Source organism: Danaus plexippus, chromosome 20 (genome assembly GCF_018135715.1).
Source record: "Danaus plexippus chromosome 20, MEX_DaPlex, whole genome shotgun sequence".
Classification (NCBI taxonomy): Eukaryota; Metazoa; Arthropoda; class Insecta; order Lepidoptera; family Nymphalidae; genus Danaus; species Danaus plexippus.
The window spans coordinates 5,441,774-5,461,229 of record NC_083550.1 but is presented as its reverse complement, the minus strand read 5'-3'; the positions used below and the strand labels follow the sequence as shown (position 1 = coordinate 5,461,229).

At 34.1% G+C, this 19,456-nt stretch overlaps 2 protein-coding genes across 3 annotated transcripts; one reads left to right on the top strand and one right to left on the bottom strand.

Moving 5' to 3' along the window:
- Positions 1–332: 332 nt before the first annotated feature.
- LOC116773851 (FHF complex subunit HOOK interacting protein 2A-like) lies at positions 333–11,509 on the bottom strand. 2 transcript variants are annotated; one of them, XM_032666380.2, is made up of 13 exons: positions 11,268–11,504; positions 10,878–11,018; positions 9,830–10,051; positions 8,837–9,250; positions 7,708–7,898; positions 7,362–7,467; positions 6,671–6,821; positions 5,759–5,877; positions 5,143–5,300; positions 4,594–4,698; positions 2,761–2,845; positions 1,434–2,032; positions 333–1,054 (listed from the first exon to the last, which is right to left on the bottom strand). In XM_032666380.2, the coding sequence occupies exons 1-13, from the start codon at positions 11,310–11,312 to the stop codon at positions 943–945; spliced, it is 2,448 nt and encodes an 815-aa protein (XP_032522271.2). In that variant the 5' UTR covers positions 11,313–11,504; the 3' UTR covers positions 333–942. The 2 variants fall into 2 exon arrangements, with proteins under 2 accessions (XP_032522271.2, XP_032522272.2); XM_032666381.2 differs by lacking the exons at positions 333–1,054; positions 1,434–2,032; positions 2,761–2,845 and adding an exon at positions 2,864–4,333 and having other exon boundaries at positions 11,268–11,509.
- Positions 11,510–12,445: 936 nt separating this feature from the next.
- LOC116773908 (septin-interacting protein 1) lies at positions 12,446–19,250 on the top strand. Its single transcript, XM_032666482.2, has 12 exons — positions 12,446–12,713; positions 12,789–12,932; positions 13,303–13,499; positions 13,828–13,947; positions 14,221–14,387; positions 15,047–15,230; positions 15,321–15,524; positions 15,715–15,932; positions 16,471–16,667; positions 17,116–17,334; positions 18,265–18,428; positions 18,822–19,250. The coding sequence occupies exons 1-12, from the start codon at positions 12,608–12,610 to the stop codon at positions 19,218–19,220; spliced, it is 2,319 nt and encodes a 772-aa protein (XP_032522373.1). The 5' UTR covers positions 12,446–12,607; the 3' UTR covers positions 19,221–19,250.
- Positions 19,251–19,456: the final 206 nt, after the last annotated feature.

Sequence of the window (19,456 nt, the reverse complement as noted above, 5' to 3'; positions counted from 1 at the left end):
GCAAGGCCTCTTCTCACACGGAGAAGGCTAGAGCATTAATCACCACGCTTGCTCAAGACGGGTTGGCGATTTCAATCCTAAATTTGTAATTATAAGACCAGGTTTCCTCACGATATTTTCCTTCACCGTCCGTCAGTGGTGTCTAAATACTCTTAGAAAGTACATATGACTCGGAAGAGATCACATTGATACTTGCCAGGTTTCGAACCCGCGTCCTCACGTGTGAGAGGCGGGCCTTGAACCTTTAGGCCACCACTACATTTAATAAAAAAAAAAATTAATATGTTTAGAAATACTTTATTGAAATTTCAGAGGTATTAAAACAAAGACGCTTTATTTCAATCGAATATATTTAACAAATGCCATTTCTTGTACATGCTTGTTGCTTGTGCGACGGAGGGCGAAACGTCGAGGTCAAGACATTAAGAACATTAATGTACGAAATGAGTTAGCACGAGGATCTGGTACAGGACGCTTCATCATATAAAGCGTTAAGCTTGGACTTAAAATACGTTCGAGGAATGTTCAAAAATATACTCTTTAGACTAGACATCTATATTGATAAACATTTCATATAAATAACATAATATTCGATATGACAACAAAAAAAAAAATGTTGCCATGGGCAAAATATTCGACAAATTCATTGCGAATGAAGCCATAGCATAGATAAAAATAATACATATCAAACTTTCATAATAAAAGTTCATAAAATGAAATTATATCTTCTAACATGAAAGTAAAACAAAATTAAGTATAACAATAATTTACTAAGACTAGCACATGGTATTTTAAAATTCGAATAATATTCAAGAAACGTTGTCTATGGTAGGGCGTGACGAGAACAAAATGGCGGTATAATATAAATGAATAATTGCTACATCATAATACGCGTTATGTTCCAAAAGCTAAACCTTTTATGCGATAAATAATATATGATTTTTAACAGTTCATTTGAGCCATGTGTTGGTATTTAACGAAGGCGATAGCGGCTAATTCTTTGCAGAACTCCTCCAGTACTATCAAACTCTCGACCAACTGGTTGTGGTCGCCGCTGAAACAAAATATTTGCTAACATATATGTATTTTAGTTGCTCTTTCGCGTTGAATATACTGAGCGGATATTGATTAAACTTTCCAATAATGTAGTTAAAATGTCCAAAAGCATGTACACTGTAGATTATCCCGTAATTTGCATTGGAACGCAACGTTCATCGTTATTTTTATTGGTAATTGTTTTTAATATTATATTTTATTAATATACATAATACAGAAAAAATTGAGTCAAACTATATTTATATAAAACATTATAATATGGGCAACACTGAAGACTGAAGTTAGAACTAAAAAAAAATACTTTAGGAGGTTCATGAACTCGTTGAAATTAATATTTAATAAAGCAGTTGTTATTTTTTTAATTAAAATATACTCACATTTCATCATAGGCTGGATCTTCACTCATAAGTTGTTGTCTCGTATTTTCAATGATCTTTTTATAATTCTTTATCCGTGGAACCTCCATGGTCAGTCTTTTAGCTACTTCTTGGAGAGTCTTATACAAGGTGCGAGTCTTTTTAGCGGTCGGCAGATTGGGGTTTAATAAATATTCATGTAAATAAGGATGCGGCAATAAAGCGAGCTTTGATATTATAGACGTAAGGTGCAAATTAACTTGATAAGGCTGATCAGGCATCGAAGAGAGCAGTTTGAAGATCATCCTTAAGAACGGTCCTTCGTCAAATTCTTCTTCGCTGTTAGACGCCTCGCTGTGTCTATGAACTAGGGCTTGAGAGAACGGACATGGATCTTTATGTCGAATCGATTTTTCTGTATCGATATCTGAATTCGATTTGTTTGCCGATCTGTCATTTTGACATTTATCGGTTTTTTGCCTGTGAACGGTATGAAACACATCGTCCAGATGTATGTCCGCCTCAGGCCTACTATCGTACGAGTGAGTGGAGCTAGCAGTGTTATCGTTCCAGTTTAATTCAGTAGGCCAGTTGTAAGTAGACGTTATATCCAACCAGAGCTGTAAAGATAATTTGTAACGAATATATCTCTTATAAACTCTCTCACATTCGCTACGACAAGATTTAATTGTAATGTAGTGTTTGTTTTTCAAAGATAATCTTACTTAAATGTCATCTTAATATGATAATAAATATATAAATAAACAACTCCATTATTAAATACAGCTTATTATTTACTTATGTAAATTGAATGAGCAATTATATATATAAGTAATAAAAAATACTACACCCACATAGTTTTTGATATTCCTAACAGTATTTATATCCTTACTACTGGAACTTATTGAGGTGTACCAGGTGAAGGTAAATATATTTATACTATTACAAATACAGTAGAATTTAGATAATTGTTCATGTCCAATCTTTTATTTAAAAATTCAATCTCCGAGTGTCTACATAGTTCTGTACATCATGATGCCTATATTCAACTGTTTCTGGAACTGACAATATCTTTAACCTACTTTAGCACCTGTTAGTGTCTCTATATACACTTCTGTACTTGATAGTGTCTATCTACCTATTTGTGCCCCTGATAGTTATATACACTTCTGTACCTGACTGTCTTTTACCTACTTCACAGCCCAATATTGTCCTCATATACACTTCTGTACCTGACAGTGTCTTACCTATTTTAGAGCCCAATAGTGTCTCTGTATACACTTTTGTACTTGATACTGTCTATCTACCTATTTTTAGCTCTGATAGTATTTTATATAAATCTATATACCTGATAGTGTCGGTGTGCGTCGTGCAAGTAGTGCTCGCAGTCACCGGGAGCTGACAACAACGCACGAGGTACCACCAACAGGAAACTGGACAATAAAAGACTGTTTAGATGTTGTAACTATTTAATTTATACAATAACAATACAGAATTTATTTGTATAATATTATTAACTAACATAACACAAGGAAGAAATTTACAACCGAGTTGTTAAACGGTATAAATAAGTGTGGTTGTGTAAACATATATCACTATCAGCCTATCCGAGCCCAACGCTGAGCAAAGGCCTCTTCTCACATAGATATATAATAATCTTAATTTACTTAAGAGTATAATATCTATAAGATGATCTTAAGATAAAAACTCATCTGTTTTAGATTGAAATAACTAATGAAGGTAGTCACTAACATTTTCATTCACAAACTATATACATAGACTTATGTCCAAAAGAGTGAACATTTTAAAACTTAGAAATTGATAAAAAAATCTTTTTTTTTTGTAACAACAAATGATATGTTTGTTTCATATAATTTATATATTTTCATATAAAAAAAAAAAATTATAAGAATAAATTAATCGAATAACATATGTGATAATATACATCAACTTATATGCATATATATATAAATTTAATTATTTGAAAAGATTATTATGTCTTAAATTTCATTATCCTACTCATTTCATTATGTTCCTATAACTTTATTCCCTTGCTTTACACATAAATTAAGACTACTTTTTTTTATTATAAACTTTCCAAAAGTGTATTATAATTCCGTATGCTAAAACCATAGTTTTTATAACTGTCTTAGGGATATTTAAATTACACTAATATGTACGTATATGTAATGGCTTTAGTATGGCAAAATGTCTAACAAATATAAGAAAAAATTTTTTTAATTGAAGTTTTAGCATATTAATGTAGTGTACATTGTTTTAAAAGTAACTGTTGTGGAAGAGACATCGTTGGAAGTAAAAAAGCTTCAGATATTCACTCTAACACAGAAAACTTATAAATTTACAGTTATTTAAAATATTTTTCAATTTTTAGGCCATCAATAATATAAAGATCCGATCATAAAATACAACACAAACAAAATTTTCATCAATTAAATAAAATTCTTATGTCAAATAAAAACATACGTCCACAGAGAATTTTGTTTTCCATAAAATTATATCTTACCATCTTCCTAAACCTAAAAAAACTGTGAAAAAAAAAATCTATCCCCTACATATAATTTTATTTTGTACACACAAAACAGTAATATGTACAAATACAAAATATATACAAAAATATCATCAGCCTATCGGAGGCCACTGCTGAGCAAAGGCCTCTCCTCGCACGGAGAAGGTTAGAGCATTAACCACCACGCTTGCTCAAGACAAAAACATATTTATAATTAACTAATGGCAAAAACACTTGTACATATCAAAAAAAGAATTAAAAATATATTATAAGTAAGTATAAGTTTCAGTCTTAGATATAAAACACGTATATGTTATCTTAAGATAATTGTAGCATCTCAAACTTCTCAGACGCGATAATCTCTTGAAGTCGCTCTTTAAGTATTCCTAATCTCCTACGGAACAATTAATTCTTATTATTATAACAAAACATTATCCCGCTTGTAACATTCATGGTATGAAAAATCTATAACATTGAAGCAGTATTTATATGGAAGGAAGAATTAGGGTAGTTTACAACTGTAGAGCTGTCTGTTTATGAGTTAAGATGTGTGTGTGTGTGTGTGTGTGTGTAAATAGTCAGTTACTGAGTTATAGCGTAAAAGACATACCGACTAGAAAAATTGCACATTAATAGTATTTAATTAATACATACCTGTTTATAACTCTGTGTATGTCACAATCCGTGCCACCATCGTTCAGGAGCTCGCTGACTTGACTGTTGATCTTTTCTTCGTGCTGCATTTGTTGCATCGCTTCCCTGAAATTTAATTCAGCGTTTATGTACATATAATGACGTCACAAATCACTATTATATAGCACATTTGTTTGATAATAAAACTTAGGCCAATCAAATTAATTTATATATATATATATAATATTATTTAAATAGATGTTTGAGCCAACATATGATTGGACCGTCTGAAAGTTACCGTTGAATTGAAATATTTGGAACATTAAATTAAAAATTCAACATCAATAAGTTAGTCAGTTAGCGCCCTCACACTGCAAACGGAGTTTATATCATCCATAGATACAGCACTACTTACGACTAATATCCAGTTCGAAGAAACAAATGGTAAGTATCAACACTAAAATACATCACATAATCACAAACCATCAATAATATGTTACAATCTGTATGTATATATTATCTGTGTTGCCAAGTCTGAATTCAATGAATATATCATTGAAGCCGTGTCACCTGTTTCTCTCTCTTTCCCTCGCGTGCGAGACGTCATTGAGTCTGTCCCTCTCGTCCTGTAGCGCGCCGTTGGGTGGGGAGTGATAGTAACCACGTGACCACACGCGAGACAGCACGAGCCGCTCCATACTGTGCTCTGTGCCCTTTTCTATAATAGCCTGTAAATATAAAATATCCCATATATATATATATATAAATTATAACACACTATGGTCAGCATTAAAATATTTAAGTAATTATTAAACTACTGGTGTTTTAATAACAGAATCAAAACTTAAGAATTAAGATAAGTCAATAAAATATTTTAAATTAAGTTAAAAACATTATTCTAAACGACTTTTGAATTACGCCGTCTGTAAATAACTAGTTATTATGAAAATATAAGTAGGGATTAGTTGAATCAATGAAAATGGTAGTAACATATCACACAGCATTTTTAAAGTTCTTAAAGGAACAAGTCCATTAGTTTCTTTTTAAATTCAATCATCTTTGCCTGTACTTACTCATTCTTATAGAACTGGCAACATTTTAATAGCTGACTAACTCATTCTTGGTCCTATAACTGGCAACATTTTAATAACTAAGTCTAAATCAATGTAATAAAAATGGTAAATACCTCAAAAAACCTCAGCGTCTCTAGCGTGAGATCGTGCTTGTCGGTGAGGCAGTTGTCGACCAGAGACAGTAGCACTGACCACTCACACTCGCCCTCCCCGACCAACCAACTTGAGAACTCTGGATATATAACAAATTGTATGACGCAATAGCTCATATTATGATGGTACTTGTTATTGAGCGTGTGTTTGTGAATGTGTATATGTGTGTGTGTTTGTGAATGTGTATGTGTGCGTGTGTGTGTGTGTGTGTGTATGTGTGCGTGTGTGTGTGTTTGTGAATGTGTATGTGTTTGTATGTGTGTGTTTCTCTATCAGACACGACTCCAAACGTATTTCAAGGAAATTTTTTGTTGTCATAGATTTACAGCGCTAAATTATTATAGTATGTTACTTCTTCCGAATTATAACAATTTGTACAAAAAACCATTTACAAATCAATTTTCTAAAAGAAAATGACAAGGTACAATACGAATGCAGAAGAATTTATATGGCGAGAGCCTAGTCCATATAAAAATAACTTAAATGGAGATACTGCGAGGCATATCTGGCATTTTAGCATGTATGCAAGTTATTTCTGAGATTTGTGCATGCATGCAAGACGGATCTCAAGCCCCATGGGTATCGAGTCATGTACATATTCATACATATATATATATTTGCTTAGGATTGTCTCAGTTCCTTATTCCTTTATATTGTACCAGCTTTTTCCCGCGACTCCGTTCGCGTGAACATAGGAGTTGTTTTATGCAACTACGACAATTGAACCCGAACATGTGTGGTTTTTGGGCCGGGATCGGTATAAAAGGTAGCCTATGTCCTTCTCAAGGGATCCGTCTATCTCTATTACAAAATTTATCAAAATCTACTAGTTACTTTCGCATACATAATATAAGTAGAGACGAGGCGCTCACCCTGTATGAGATCACTCGCGTCCAACACTCTGAGACATTTCGCTAGCAAGGCTGACGACAACACAGCGCCGCTGGCTGCTTCGGGAACGGCGTCCAGGAAGTGGCAGCGGAATATGCGAGCCAAGTGAGACGATATGGTGGGGTGGCATTCCTGGAAACATTGTTAATTCCTGGAATTACGAGTTCCATACATATAAAAATGTGATCTGAGATTTTCGCGAGTATCCATTTAAATGATACTAATATTTTCGGATTGTTAGGCGTGCTTATTATTTTTGACACCACATAGTCCCGACGTTTCGGTACTTTGCATTCTAATCTCGTCCGACCGTGATTACGGTTGCTGCAAAGTAACCGTAACTTCTTGAGTATGAAGTTAGGATAATAATATAGTGCGTTGTAAACCGAAAATATTAGTTTCACTTATATTATCTGATCGCTAAACGGGTAATGAATAATGACAGTGGGTATGATATTCCCTGAAAGACAAAAAAATCCAGGAATATTAAAACTGGACAAAGAAACGGGTTTTAAAACATCATAAATTTTTTTGTTAAAAAAGTTTTCGCATAATGTTATTCATTGGATTTTAGAAAAAAAAAAAATTGGATTCCTAGAAATGTGACGCTGAGAGGAATCGTACAGTCCTGATAGCAGGGTCTTTTAGCTGATGAATATGAATGATAATTACCTTCATCAAAGTGTCCACGTAATCCAACCACGAAAAGAAACTCGTCAGCTCCCTGTAGCCGTGGAAGCGATTGTAACTTTTGTCACCGAAATCTTGGGCCACATACCTAAATGTGAACAACAATGTATCTGTCGATTAAACCCATTTATTTGATATGAAAAACGATATAATATATCAACATTAAAATATTAGTAAAATTTGTTTCATGACATCATCTTCATTCAAGGACCTAGTTCCAACAAAAAATGCTTTGTTTTTTTGTTAGCTCACAGCTTTTTCTCCGAATTTTTTTCCCGCTACAAAGAAGGGGAGATGGAAAAATTTTAATTATCCAAATAAAACTCACGCCCACGTAATGTTCAAGTGATCAACGTCATTCGGGTCCACGTCACTAGGGATGGCCCGGTACTTATTAACCAATTTATCGATGATCGTCTCACAGGCCGGGCTGCTCGTCACCAAATTAGCGATATCGTCTTCCGGGAGCGACGACACTATCATGATACCCTCGCATGCCCGGAGAACCACTTGGTTATCCTAAATGTAAGATTTTTATTTATATCTGATAGTTTCTAAAAAAAATTCCAACATTTTTCCATGGATCTATGGATTTCCGTTCTATATAGAACTTATTTATTAGGACACGTGACATCCGATCCACGCTGTGAAGCCCTATTCAATAGCCATGATACGCTAATTATGAGGTAGCAAATAAATTTCTCGCAACCTGTACATTGCGGTTAAGTCATAGTCCATTGCAGGGATTACCCTACTTAAAAAATAATATTCTCAAAATTTTTTGGAAAGCTTTCCTTTTATGGAAAGAAATCGATAGTTTTTACGAGTTTGCTTATAATTTTATCTTAGGTCCGGAATAAAAGATCTGTTGAAAAACCTATTCGACTAAATCTTATACTTACTACTAACTAAATATATAGTAACGTAGTAATATTAACTGTCACGATAAAAATTCATTAAAGGCATCAACTTGTGGTAAAAAAAAAGCTTTTATTATGTAAATGGAAATTGATAAAAATAAAACGTTAAATACTGATAAGATTGTTTTAATAAAATACTTGTTATCTAAGACCCTATATTTTAAATGACTATGACAAATAAGAATTTATTTCTGTAATATCTAGTTTATATAACTGCTGGCTTTTGCTAAACAAATTTGTTAAACATATATCAGGAACTATTACCGTCATTCCGGTTTTAAACAGATTAGATGCTTTGATTGTTTTAAAATTTTAATTATATGACAAATATAAGTGGTTAGCTTTTTAAACCGGAATAAATATTTTTATTTGGTTCGAGTGGAGGCGAAATCTGCTGAAACTTTTAATTATACTTCCATTACAGCACTTTGTGTAATGCGACATGCGACAGATCAGAAAAAAAAATTGAGGCGATGCCATAAAAGTAAAAGACAAATAAAATAAACAAAAATTATTAAGAAAAATATTTATACTCACAGCACTATTCAAATACGACAGCAACAGATCAATCAGGAGGAATTTATCATTATCCTCATTAACCGTCTTCTGACTCTTACAGGATTCGTGATCGTCACCAGAGCTGTTCGACTGCTGGCAATTATCGTCTTTATTTATTCTGACAATGGAAACAGTTTTCATTGGACTCGGCGTCATGTTCACTTCGAATAACGGATTCTTCTTTGGGGTGTGAAGTTTCTTCTTGATGGGTATCAGCGTCTGTATATCTTTGGGTATGCTGAGCAGACTCGCCTTGTCCTCCACGAATGGCGTAGTGAATATGTTTGCTAAGCCGGTTTCCTTGCGGACTAGGCCGCATAATGTCAAAAGAAGCTCTACTTCTTCCTTTTCCGTGGGAGATGCTGGACTTTCATTGCACTGTACCAACATTCTCTGGAAATATCATTGGAGCGAACCATAAAAAACCCCATAGAAATGTCAATACGTATTTAAAAAGTTAAGACATGAGTTCAATTATATAGAGATTAGGATTATCTTAGACTATTCCCAAAATAAATTAGGTATTGAAAATAACGTATATGGGATTTCATCAAACATATTGCTCCCAAACAAAAATCGAACCACAGATGCAAAATAAGTATAAAAATATCTCAGATCCAAAATTAAATAATGAAAATAGCAGAAATTTGTATAATATATTGCAGAGCATAACTAAGACAAACCAGAAATAAAATTTCAATGCTATGTTTAAATTGATTATCTCAGTTGATAAGCAACTGAAAAGAGATTTTCTTATAGTCACAGATTTGAACCCAGCATTGTGTTGATGAACATTCCTTCTATATTAACTATTTCAATCTCTTCTTCTTCCTGGCAATTTATCCCAGCATTAGCCAGGGTCTGCCTTCCTGCTCAAACTTCTCCATTTTGCACGGCCTTTGGCCATATATATATTGCAATTTTGGCAATATTATCTATTTCAATATTATATATATATATATATTTAAATACCTGCAAAGGTCTATAAACATGGGCGCTATTGATGCATGGCCTTCTCGTACGTCTTAATAGAGCTGTTGCTAATGATAGCGCCATAGCCCTGGCACCTGGAGGCCTATCCACAGATGCCAGAGCTACCAGGACGTCCAGCAGTGATATGGAACGCTGGATAATTGACTCCAGACACGGTCCAACCGTTCCATCATTCTGTTCTTTCTCTTCGTCTACTATTAACTAATAAAAAACATCACATTTAAGCTATATAGATCTGTTTTTCAGCTTTCTACTATAAAATTATTGTATTTTGTATAAAATATCCTAATAGCATTTTTTCTATATATATTTCTGTATATATTACTTTTAGAACAGAATAATGTAATAGAAATAAAAATTCTAAATCTATTAAAATAAAACTAATATTTTTGAATACATTCCTTTTTTCATTATTTTAAAATAAATTCACCCAACGTTTCACTTAGTTTGCAGCAACGTTGCCACTACATTAGTTTTTATTATTAGGGAAAAATCTTAGATATCATTTTCTAAAACCTTATTCAAAATCTTCGGTTCAAAACTAAACATTCAAATAAAATTTTTCTATCAAAGTACATTTTGTGGTTTATTTCAATATAATTAAAACCATAAGATTACAATATAACAATTTTAATAATTTGAACACATACTGAAATCGTGAAGTTTAAAAAAAAATAGTTTTATTTTAGACGAGTCAGATAATGCTAAATAAATTTTATATCCTTGCTGATACACCATTTTTTAAGAAAATATATAAACAAGTAAAAAATGACATGACATGACTATTGTACTGATTTACAGTCATGAATGTCGGTCTCTAAAGATATCTTTTCTCAGTAGTTACAAATGTTCCATGCACTCTTAAAATTTATTTCGTAATGTTAAAATGCATTCATTATCATTTGCCTTTGACCTTACATTGCATATGATAGTAAGTTTATATAAACTAATCTGTTTAAATAAATTTATAACAGGTATGAGAAAAATATCATTTTATTGGTAGATTTTGTATAAACATTTGATATACCTGTAACATTTGATGCAAGTGGTGCGGAACTCTCGTGTCTTCTATATGTACTTTCGTCTTTTCATCGTAATTTCGATAAAAATTAAGTACCATTTTCCAATGGTATTCGAAATCTTCAAGTCTGGTCGGCGGCGGAGCAAGCTAATTAAATATGTTTCGTTAACATATATAACATAGAAACAGAACAATAAATTGCCCTGACGGTAATAATTTAATTGCAAATTGGTAAAGTTTAGAGTATTATTCCTATTTTCTAAACTTTTCAATCTATTTAAAAATATTCATTCTATTATGCGCAGTTTTAATCTCTTTATTTTGTAAGAAACGTACATTATTATATAACTTAATTCAATATCTTTCATATTGTAATTAAAGTTTTATTACACTTACAACGTCCGCAGCAGTTTGCAAAACGTCTGAAAATCGGCTTAACATTTTTTTTCCAGGTTTTCAGTTCAACATTATTTCAAATAGTCCGTCCCCTCAACACAATATCTTCAAGTATCTAACATATATGGCAAAACATTTTAAATCATCTTAAATTCCTTTAAATTATATTTTGGAAATATTTACTAATGAGGAGAGAAATGTCTAATGACAGTTTCAGTTTTCCATAATCACATATTCTGCAATCTCTATGCATTTGTGTATATATTAAAATAGTGATGTTCAGTTTTGTGACTTATTTACAACAATTTAGTAAATTGATCCTATATACAAAATCGATTTCAAATCGATGAAACGGATCATGTTATATAATAATTGAATTACATCTACAGAAAATGTGAAAAACTTCATAATAAGTATTACACATACTGAAGGGAACAAAAAGATGATAATATTTGTTTTATTTTAAAAGATAACCAAATATACTAGTTAAAAATTATTAAAAATAAAGCTCATATATTTAATTATTTATATACCAAAACTCATAAATGTTTGGTATGCAAACAACTCATAAACTATACGATGGGCAAGTATATAGTTTTAAGTTTCTTTTGAAAAAAGGTTTGCACAATAAAAATTAAATTAAATTAAAAATCAAAAAATAATGTAAGCTTTGACAAAATTAAAATATTCTAATAAGAACCAATTCAAAGTTGTTATATTGAAACTCAAGCTGAATATATTAGGATAACTAATACATATACAAAACAAACCCTAAGATGAATTTTTAGTTATTTTAAACTTTACATATGATGAAGATGATGAAAAAAATGGTAAAATAATAATAATATTTTTTTTTTCTGAGTTAGCAATCTTAAAACATATTTGCATGTTCAATTTAACAGTTTATTAATTATTTAACTTTACGTCTTATACATGCAATGTCATGTCAATGATATTCCATAGTTTATTTTGTTAATACAATAAAAAGGACTTATAAAGATGTTATAACTTACAATATAATTACACTATCAATAGAATATTTTTTATTTCCATCATTTTTAATTATCGTATTTATAACAGAACTAAACTACTCGAGTTTAAAAGTCAACTTTAATCTACTGGTCCACTCTAGACGTCGAATCATCTATTTACGGTTGACATTTGACAATAAAGTTTGTTTATGTAATGTCAAACAGTTCATAATACTAGACGATATCAGTAATAATTTATTGCTTCCGAAATATTATTTCTAATTTATAATTATTATTCTAAGATTCTCATTGTATACTTTAAATAATTTATTATTTCAACTATTATAATTCTTAGCATATTTATTTAATATGTCTGATGATGAGGTTATACGTTTTGAAATCACCGACTACGATTTGGATAATGAATTCAATCCCAACAGAAGTCGGAGGGCTAAGAAGGAACACCAAATATACGGTATTTACAAAAACTACACAAGCGCGGCAATTGAATCAAATAGTGGTGCCAATAATATATTTTTTTAATTTGCAGGTGTTTGGTCGAAAGATAGTGATGACGAGGAAAATGAAGACAATATAAGGCGACGTATACGTAAACCGAAAGATTTTTCAGCTCCAATAGATTTTGTAACTGGTGGAGTGCAGCAGGCCGGCAAGAAGAAGGATGAAAAGCAAGGTGAATTTATCTAATAATATCATATTGAGTGATTGAAAGGGTTTCGTTTGTGCGAAGTTTTCCGTTGTATCATTTATGTATTAACTATGTATTTTACCTACAAAATAACATTAATACTATTGACTCATATATTATCAGTTAATAAACACATCTTTTGAAAATAAGAATAAATTTCATTACATTTTTTTAATGAAAATTATCAGTTAAGTTCGACAAACATTATCAAATTTTATTGCCTTTGTTTTTATATAACTGACAATGCTCAAACTTAGCATTAGTGATCCCATATGAATTATGTTAAGACAATAAATAATAACACATAAAATTCCCAAAATAAAAATATATATTTTGTTTTATTGCTATGTTATAGACATACAAAAATCGGAGTCATCTACATCTCGTCCCAAATTCGCGGATAGTTCTGATGATGAAGTTTTGGAACCGGAGGCGCGGGAGACTGCGGGGATAAGAAAAGCCGGACAGGGCTTGAGATCTGGACAAAATTTGGGTGGAGTTGGTGCTTGGGAGAGACATACTAAAGGCATTGGAGCTAAATTATTATTACAGGTTAAAAAATTCACTTTATCTTCCTAGACACACAATACAGGTTATATATATATCACACAATGTCTATACATCTTAGAGTACATTAATTAAAATTAGTCAACCAGCTGTTTATATTGTTTATTAATGAATTTTATAATAAAATATCTATTTATAACAAAACAGAATGCTTCTATTTTATGAAGTAACTATATACATAATGAGATCTAAGACTTTCGCAAGTTTCATTTAAATAACTATATACAGATCAATTAGTAACTGTTTATTAAGACTAGAGTTAGGAATTTTTATTTCGAGTCATTTATATTATATTCATTGTTATTTGTTGTAGATGGGGTATCAACCTGGTAAGGGTTTGGGTAAAGAGCTGCAAGGTATCTCCGCTCCCGTAGAAGCTACAGTCAGGAAGGGCAGAGGTGCTATTGGGGCATATGGACCTGAAAAGGCTGCGGTAACATACATATATATTTACTTTTATTATTTTTACATATATACCTGGCATTAAGTCATTGCATTCTATAAATTAAAAAAAAAAAAGTATTCAAATTCAGAATAGATTCCTTAATATAATGCAAATACATTTCATAATTTTTAACAGATAACATATTGATTTAATAATTTTAGAAAACTATTTTTTTACTGTATTATTTAGTTTTTGATTTTCTTAAATTGAATTAAAACCTTTTTTTATCCAAACAAATAGTAATTAAATATTTTTTTTCAGCAAAAAGCTAAAAAGGAAGAACAGAAGCGGCTGAAAGAAAAAGAGGGAGATAAAAGTACTACAGAAAAGAGTTATAACTGGAAGAAATCACATAAGGGCAGATACTTCTACCGAGATGCAGCTGATGTCATACAAGAGGGTAAACCCACCATGCATACTATTAGCAGGTATATGTGATATATTTGTGACTTTCTAAGAGTATTTAGACACCACTGACATACAGTGAAGGAAGACATCATGAGGAAACCTGGATTTATATTTTCTAATTATAAGTTTGAAATCACCAATCCACCTTGCCGAGTGTGGTGATTGATGCTCTAACCTTCTTCGGTGAGAAGAGGCCTATTCTCAGCAGTAGCAAGTGATAGGCTTATGATATATGCGACACACAAGTGAATTTAACTGTTACATTTAATCACACTTTTAAATAGCTGGTTGCTATCCATGGTTTGAGAGATGAGGTTTATGGACTCAACTATTTTCTATGATGAATTATTTTAATAACAAACTAATTTCTTCACACTAACCTCTCGTATAAATGTATAATATCCCTATAAAGCTTTACTTATACCCAAAATATGCAGGTTTTTTTGTTGCAATCAATTATTTTCAGTATGATGTTGATTAGATTATAGTATATATATATATATAGTATAGTATTATAGTATATGTATGTATATATATATATATAGTATAGTATTATAGTATATATATATACATAAAGTTTCTTCAACTACCCTCAAATTCTGATGTTCGTTTACAATCATGAAACTGTTTTCTAACCTAACATTTATATTATATGAATATATTCCTACACACGTTTCAGTAACGAGCTGGCCCGCGTGCCGGTTATAGACCTGACCGGCCGGGAGAAGAAAGTATTGAGCGGCTACCACGCCCTGCGAGCCGCCGCGCCGCGGTATGAACACGAACCCCGGAGGGAGTGCACTAACTTCGCAGCACCAGAACTCACTCACAACTTGCAGCTGATGGTGGATTGTTGTGAACAGGTGATAACTTAGCAGCTGGTGATATAAGATGTATATGTTTCGGTCCAAGCGTCCACGGGCTGATATGATACGATGATAGCTTATTTCCAGGACATTATCCAAAACGCTCGCGAACTCCAACAGTCTGAGGACGAGATCGTGGTGATAGAGCGTGATCTCGAAGACTGTAAGATAAAGTTAGGTGAAGAAGATGACGTCATCAGGACGCTGGAAGGCATACTGGCGAGGGTGGAGGTACTGAACAGGCCGGACGCCTCGCTCGAGATGGGCTATGAGGTGCTGAGGGATCTCAAGGTGATGATGATGATGAGATTGATCAAATCTTTAAATGATAATTAATTGTTATATATGTATATATAGTGATAAAAGCCAATGATATTGTGATACGAGTTATTGATCAATTATGCTATAAGGATTATTTAATAGTTGCTCTGTATTAGCTGCCCGCTTCTATGTTTCCTTATTTTTAATGATTCTTCCACAGGAAACATACCCCTTGGAATATGAGATGTTCAGTCTGGGTAATATAGGGGGTAACATAGTGAGTCCCCTATTCAGTGCTATGATGGCCTCGTGGAGTCCCCTGACGGATCCCGGGGGCGTAGCACCCGTGTTCCTCAAGTGGAGGCCCCTTCTGACGGAAGAGGCCTACAATAATCTTCTATGGCAACATTTTGGAACTAAAATCGAAATGACCGTTGAGTTAGTATTAATGTCTGATGTTCTATTAAAGAACGTGAGGATGTTTGCGTCTTTTTATAAAAAAAAACTTTTACAATTTTTTTTCTGTAATAAGGGAAAGTACATCCATAAATCCATACATTACAGTTAAATGTTGATATATGTAACGAAGAATAAAAATAGTTTCTGTCTGTTATATTAAAATTTTCGCCACTTTCTAAATGCTTCTGGATAAGTGTTTGTCTGTTTGTTGAGGCTAATCAAGACAATTGCTTGGCCTATTTTGATAGAACTTTCACTAGCAGACCGCTTATATAATAAGGAGTGACATAGGTTACTATTATACTACATTTACACTCTCGCCTCGTATGTCGTCTTGTGCTTCGTCTTGTATCACAGCTCGCACCTCCAGACGCGAGCGCTGCGAGGCGAGCCGTGAGCGACTATTTACACTCTCACCTTGTGCTTCAGTTCGAGCCTCGTCTCGCGACTCGTACGCGAATGTAAATCTACTATTAGAATTGGTATATATTTTTTCCTCATAAGCTGCATGTTACAGAGAGTGGAATCCTCGCAATCCGGAGCCTATGGTCCTCGTGTTCAAGTCGTGGGTGTCCGTGTGTCCGTCCTGGCTGGTGAGCTCGTGTGTCACGAGATACGTCGCCCCCCGCCTGGTGACCGCGGTCCGGGACTGGGATCCCACGGGAGATACGCAGCCCTTACACCAGTGGGTGCTGCCCTGGCATGAGTTCGCTGGTAACGTATTTAATTGAATGTTTCTGTAGTTGTATAAAAGCTCTGAGGGAACTTTTCCTTGGTTATATATATATATAGTTAGTGCTGTCACTCCAGACGTCTTGGACATTACGCAACATAGTTCGGGAACTGCTGATAATTTTAAAAAATACTGATAGTTTAATATTAAACTTGAAAATTGTCAACACAGTTTATAGAGATTTGTTTTTTGTATACATGTTAATGTGTTATGTGAATGGCCGATAACTCTCACATTCAAAAGAGTATATATGTGTATACACGTATATACATATGCGTGTGAGTGTCTGTGTATGTTTGTGTGTGTGGGTGTGTGAAATGTAAGTAATTCAAAACATATGATTTAATATAAAGATTTTTTTTATTATCGTACTAGAAAAGACTATTACAAAACAACACTCAATTAATCCGTCTTTACACCGATCCTCAGGGGAAGCTCTCAACGCTTCCGTGTATCCGTTGATTCGTTCCCGGCTGTCGTCAGCGCTGGCTGCCTGGCACCCCGCGGACTCGTCGGCCAGGCCGCTGCTGGCGGTTTGGCGAAGTTCGTGGGGCCCCGCGCTCACGACCCTCTTACATCATCACATCGTACCTAAACTGGAGCACTGTTTGCAGAACGCTCCTTTGGAACTCGTAGGAAGGGAGAATAGTAAGTGCTTATATATATATATACAGGCGGACACGAAAACTTTCAACTGTCGACATTCAATGGATTCAGCGTGCGGGTGCCGGGTCCATAATTGAAGGGGGAGAGGAGCTTCAACAGTGCCTGGGACTTGTGACCCAGGTGTAGGTTTAAGGGGCCCTTAACTAACGCGCGTTAAACGCTCAGCTCCACTATCCAAGCTTCTCTCCCTACCTAACCAAATTTGAAAAGAACCTACTAGGGCTGCCTTCGAAGTACGTTCCAAGAATTAATTGATATTAGTTCTAAACTGGCCCAAGTCTTTTAGCAGGTTGTAGAGATATTTAGCAATTATACCTCTCGCGCCCACATCTACCGCGTACCGAACGTACGTAACCTATTTCGTGAGTTCGCTAGTGAGCTCATAACATTTGTTGACCTTGATGGCCTGGTCTTTGGGGATGTTGGTTTCCCAAGGGACCCTAAGCTCTATTAACAAAATTCCGAATACAGAAATATGTCTGGTATAGAAACCGACGCGCGGAGTTATTTGGATACACGATCAGTATCCGCTTTTGTGCTATCCTAAGATAACCTTAACTATAAAAAAATCCTTTTTAGTTTGATGAATATCTGTATATAACACTTGATCAGGGTGTTGAAGTCTTTGTTGGAGATTACAAAGTTTTTGTCTATGCCATAAAGTAAGTTGGGACGAATTATTAAAGGTCTTTATGTAGATGAAGTTTAGAGGTCTGTATCTAGATGAGGTTTTCTATAAATTCAGCTGCCTACAACGTTATATCTGTTATAATTATCACACATATGGAACTATCATAGTTATTATCACCATCAATATCATCACACACCTTCATCAAGGGCATCCTTCACAGTATGCAATGGATTTCGTACGAGTGTTGGGTTTTAATGTTAGTTTGTGAATATCTACAACAGCCGCGTGGCTCTGGTGTGTGGATTGGGTGGAGTTGATCGGCGCACCGACAATAGCCAGCCTGGCGGGTCGAGCTCTGATGCCGCGCTGGTTGGCGGCATTGGCCGCTTGGCTGAACACTTCCCCACCGCACGCCACTGTACTAAATTCTTACACGGAGTTCAAGGTTGGTGACTCAGACGACGATTAACATGATCCATAGTATATTATTTGTTTGTCTATATAAACTATATTTGGCAAAAAAAAAAAATTAAGATAGATTAAAAAAAAACAACAGAATTCTGAATTAAAATAACACAAAAAAAAACTAATGGAATTAAATGTTTGAGATTCTCATACAATACTATCAAATGGTATTAATAAAAAGATAATGAGATCTAAGACTTGCGCGAGTATTCGTTTAAATGAAACTAATATATTCGGGTTACTGCCCGTTATTTTGCTAGTTTTAAAAACTGCATCCTCCCGACGTGCCGGCTACTCCGCAGCACGCGTGATCACGGGCAGACGAGATGATTTGTTTCGTTCGAATTAATTGAATGACTAATATGATTTGTAGAAAATGTTCCCGGAAGACGTCCTCAAAGAGCCGCCCGTGCGTGACGCGTTCCGTAAAGCTTTGGACATGATGAACAGGAGTACGGACATAGATTCCATAGAGCCGCCCCCACCGCCGCGCTTCACCATACCAGAACCGAAAGAATCTTCCAGGATAAGCGACGTCCTGGCAACGATAACGCAACAGAAGAGCTTTTCAGAACTGCTCGAATCCAGGTGCATAGAACGCGGTATCACTTTTGTGCCTATAGTGGGCAAGAGTAGGGAGGGCAGGCCGTTGTATAAGATCGGTGAACTGCAGTGTTACGTCATCAGGAACGTCATCATGTACTCCGATGATGGCGGACGGAGCTTCGGGCCCATCGGCCTCGATAGGCTCCTGAGTTTGGTTGAGGATTAAATTCATTAAAAGTTGTTCTGGTCTTTCCAATTGTTGTTTCTTTTGTCCGCTCTTTAAACATCTGAGTAAATACGTTTCGACGATAATATGTCAGACAGTAAGGTTTCACGCTTGCGTCTATTTACAAGTTTACGTATGGAATTAAGCCGTAGCATAAAAAAATAATGTATTTTATGTCACTCTTTGGCACTTGAAAACAAGTAATTGTTGTTCAGTCATTGATGAATGTTCATAAA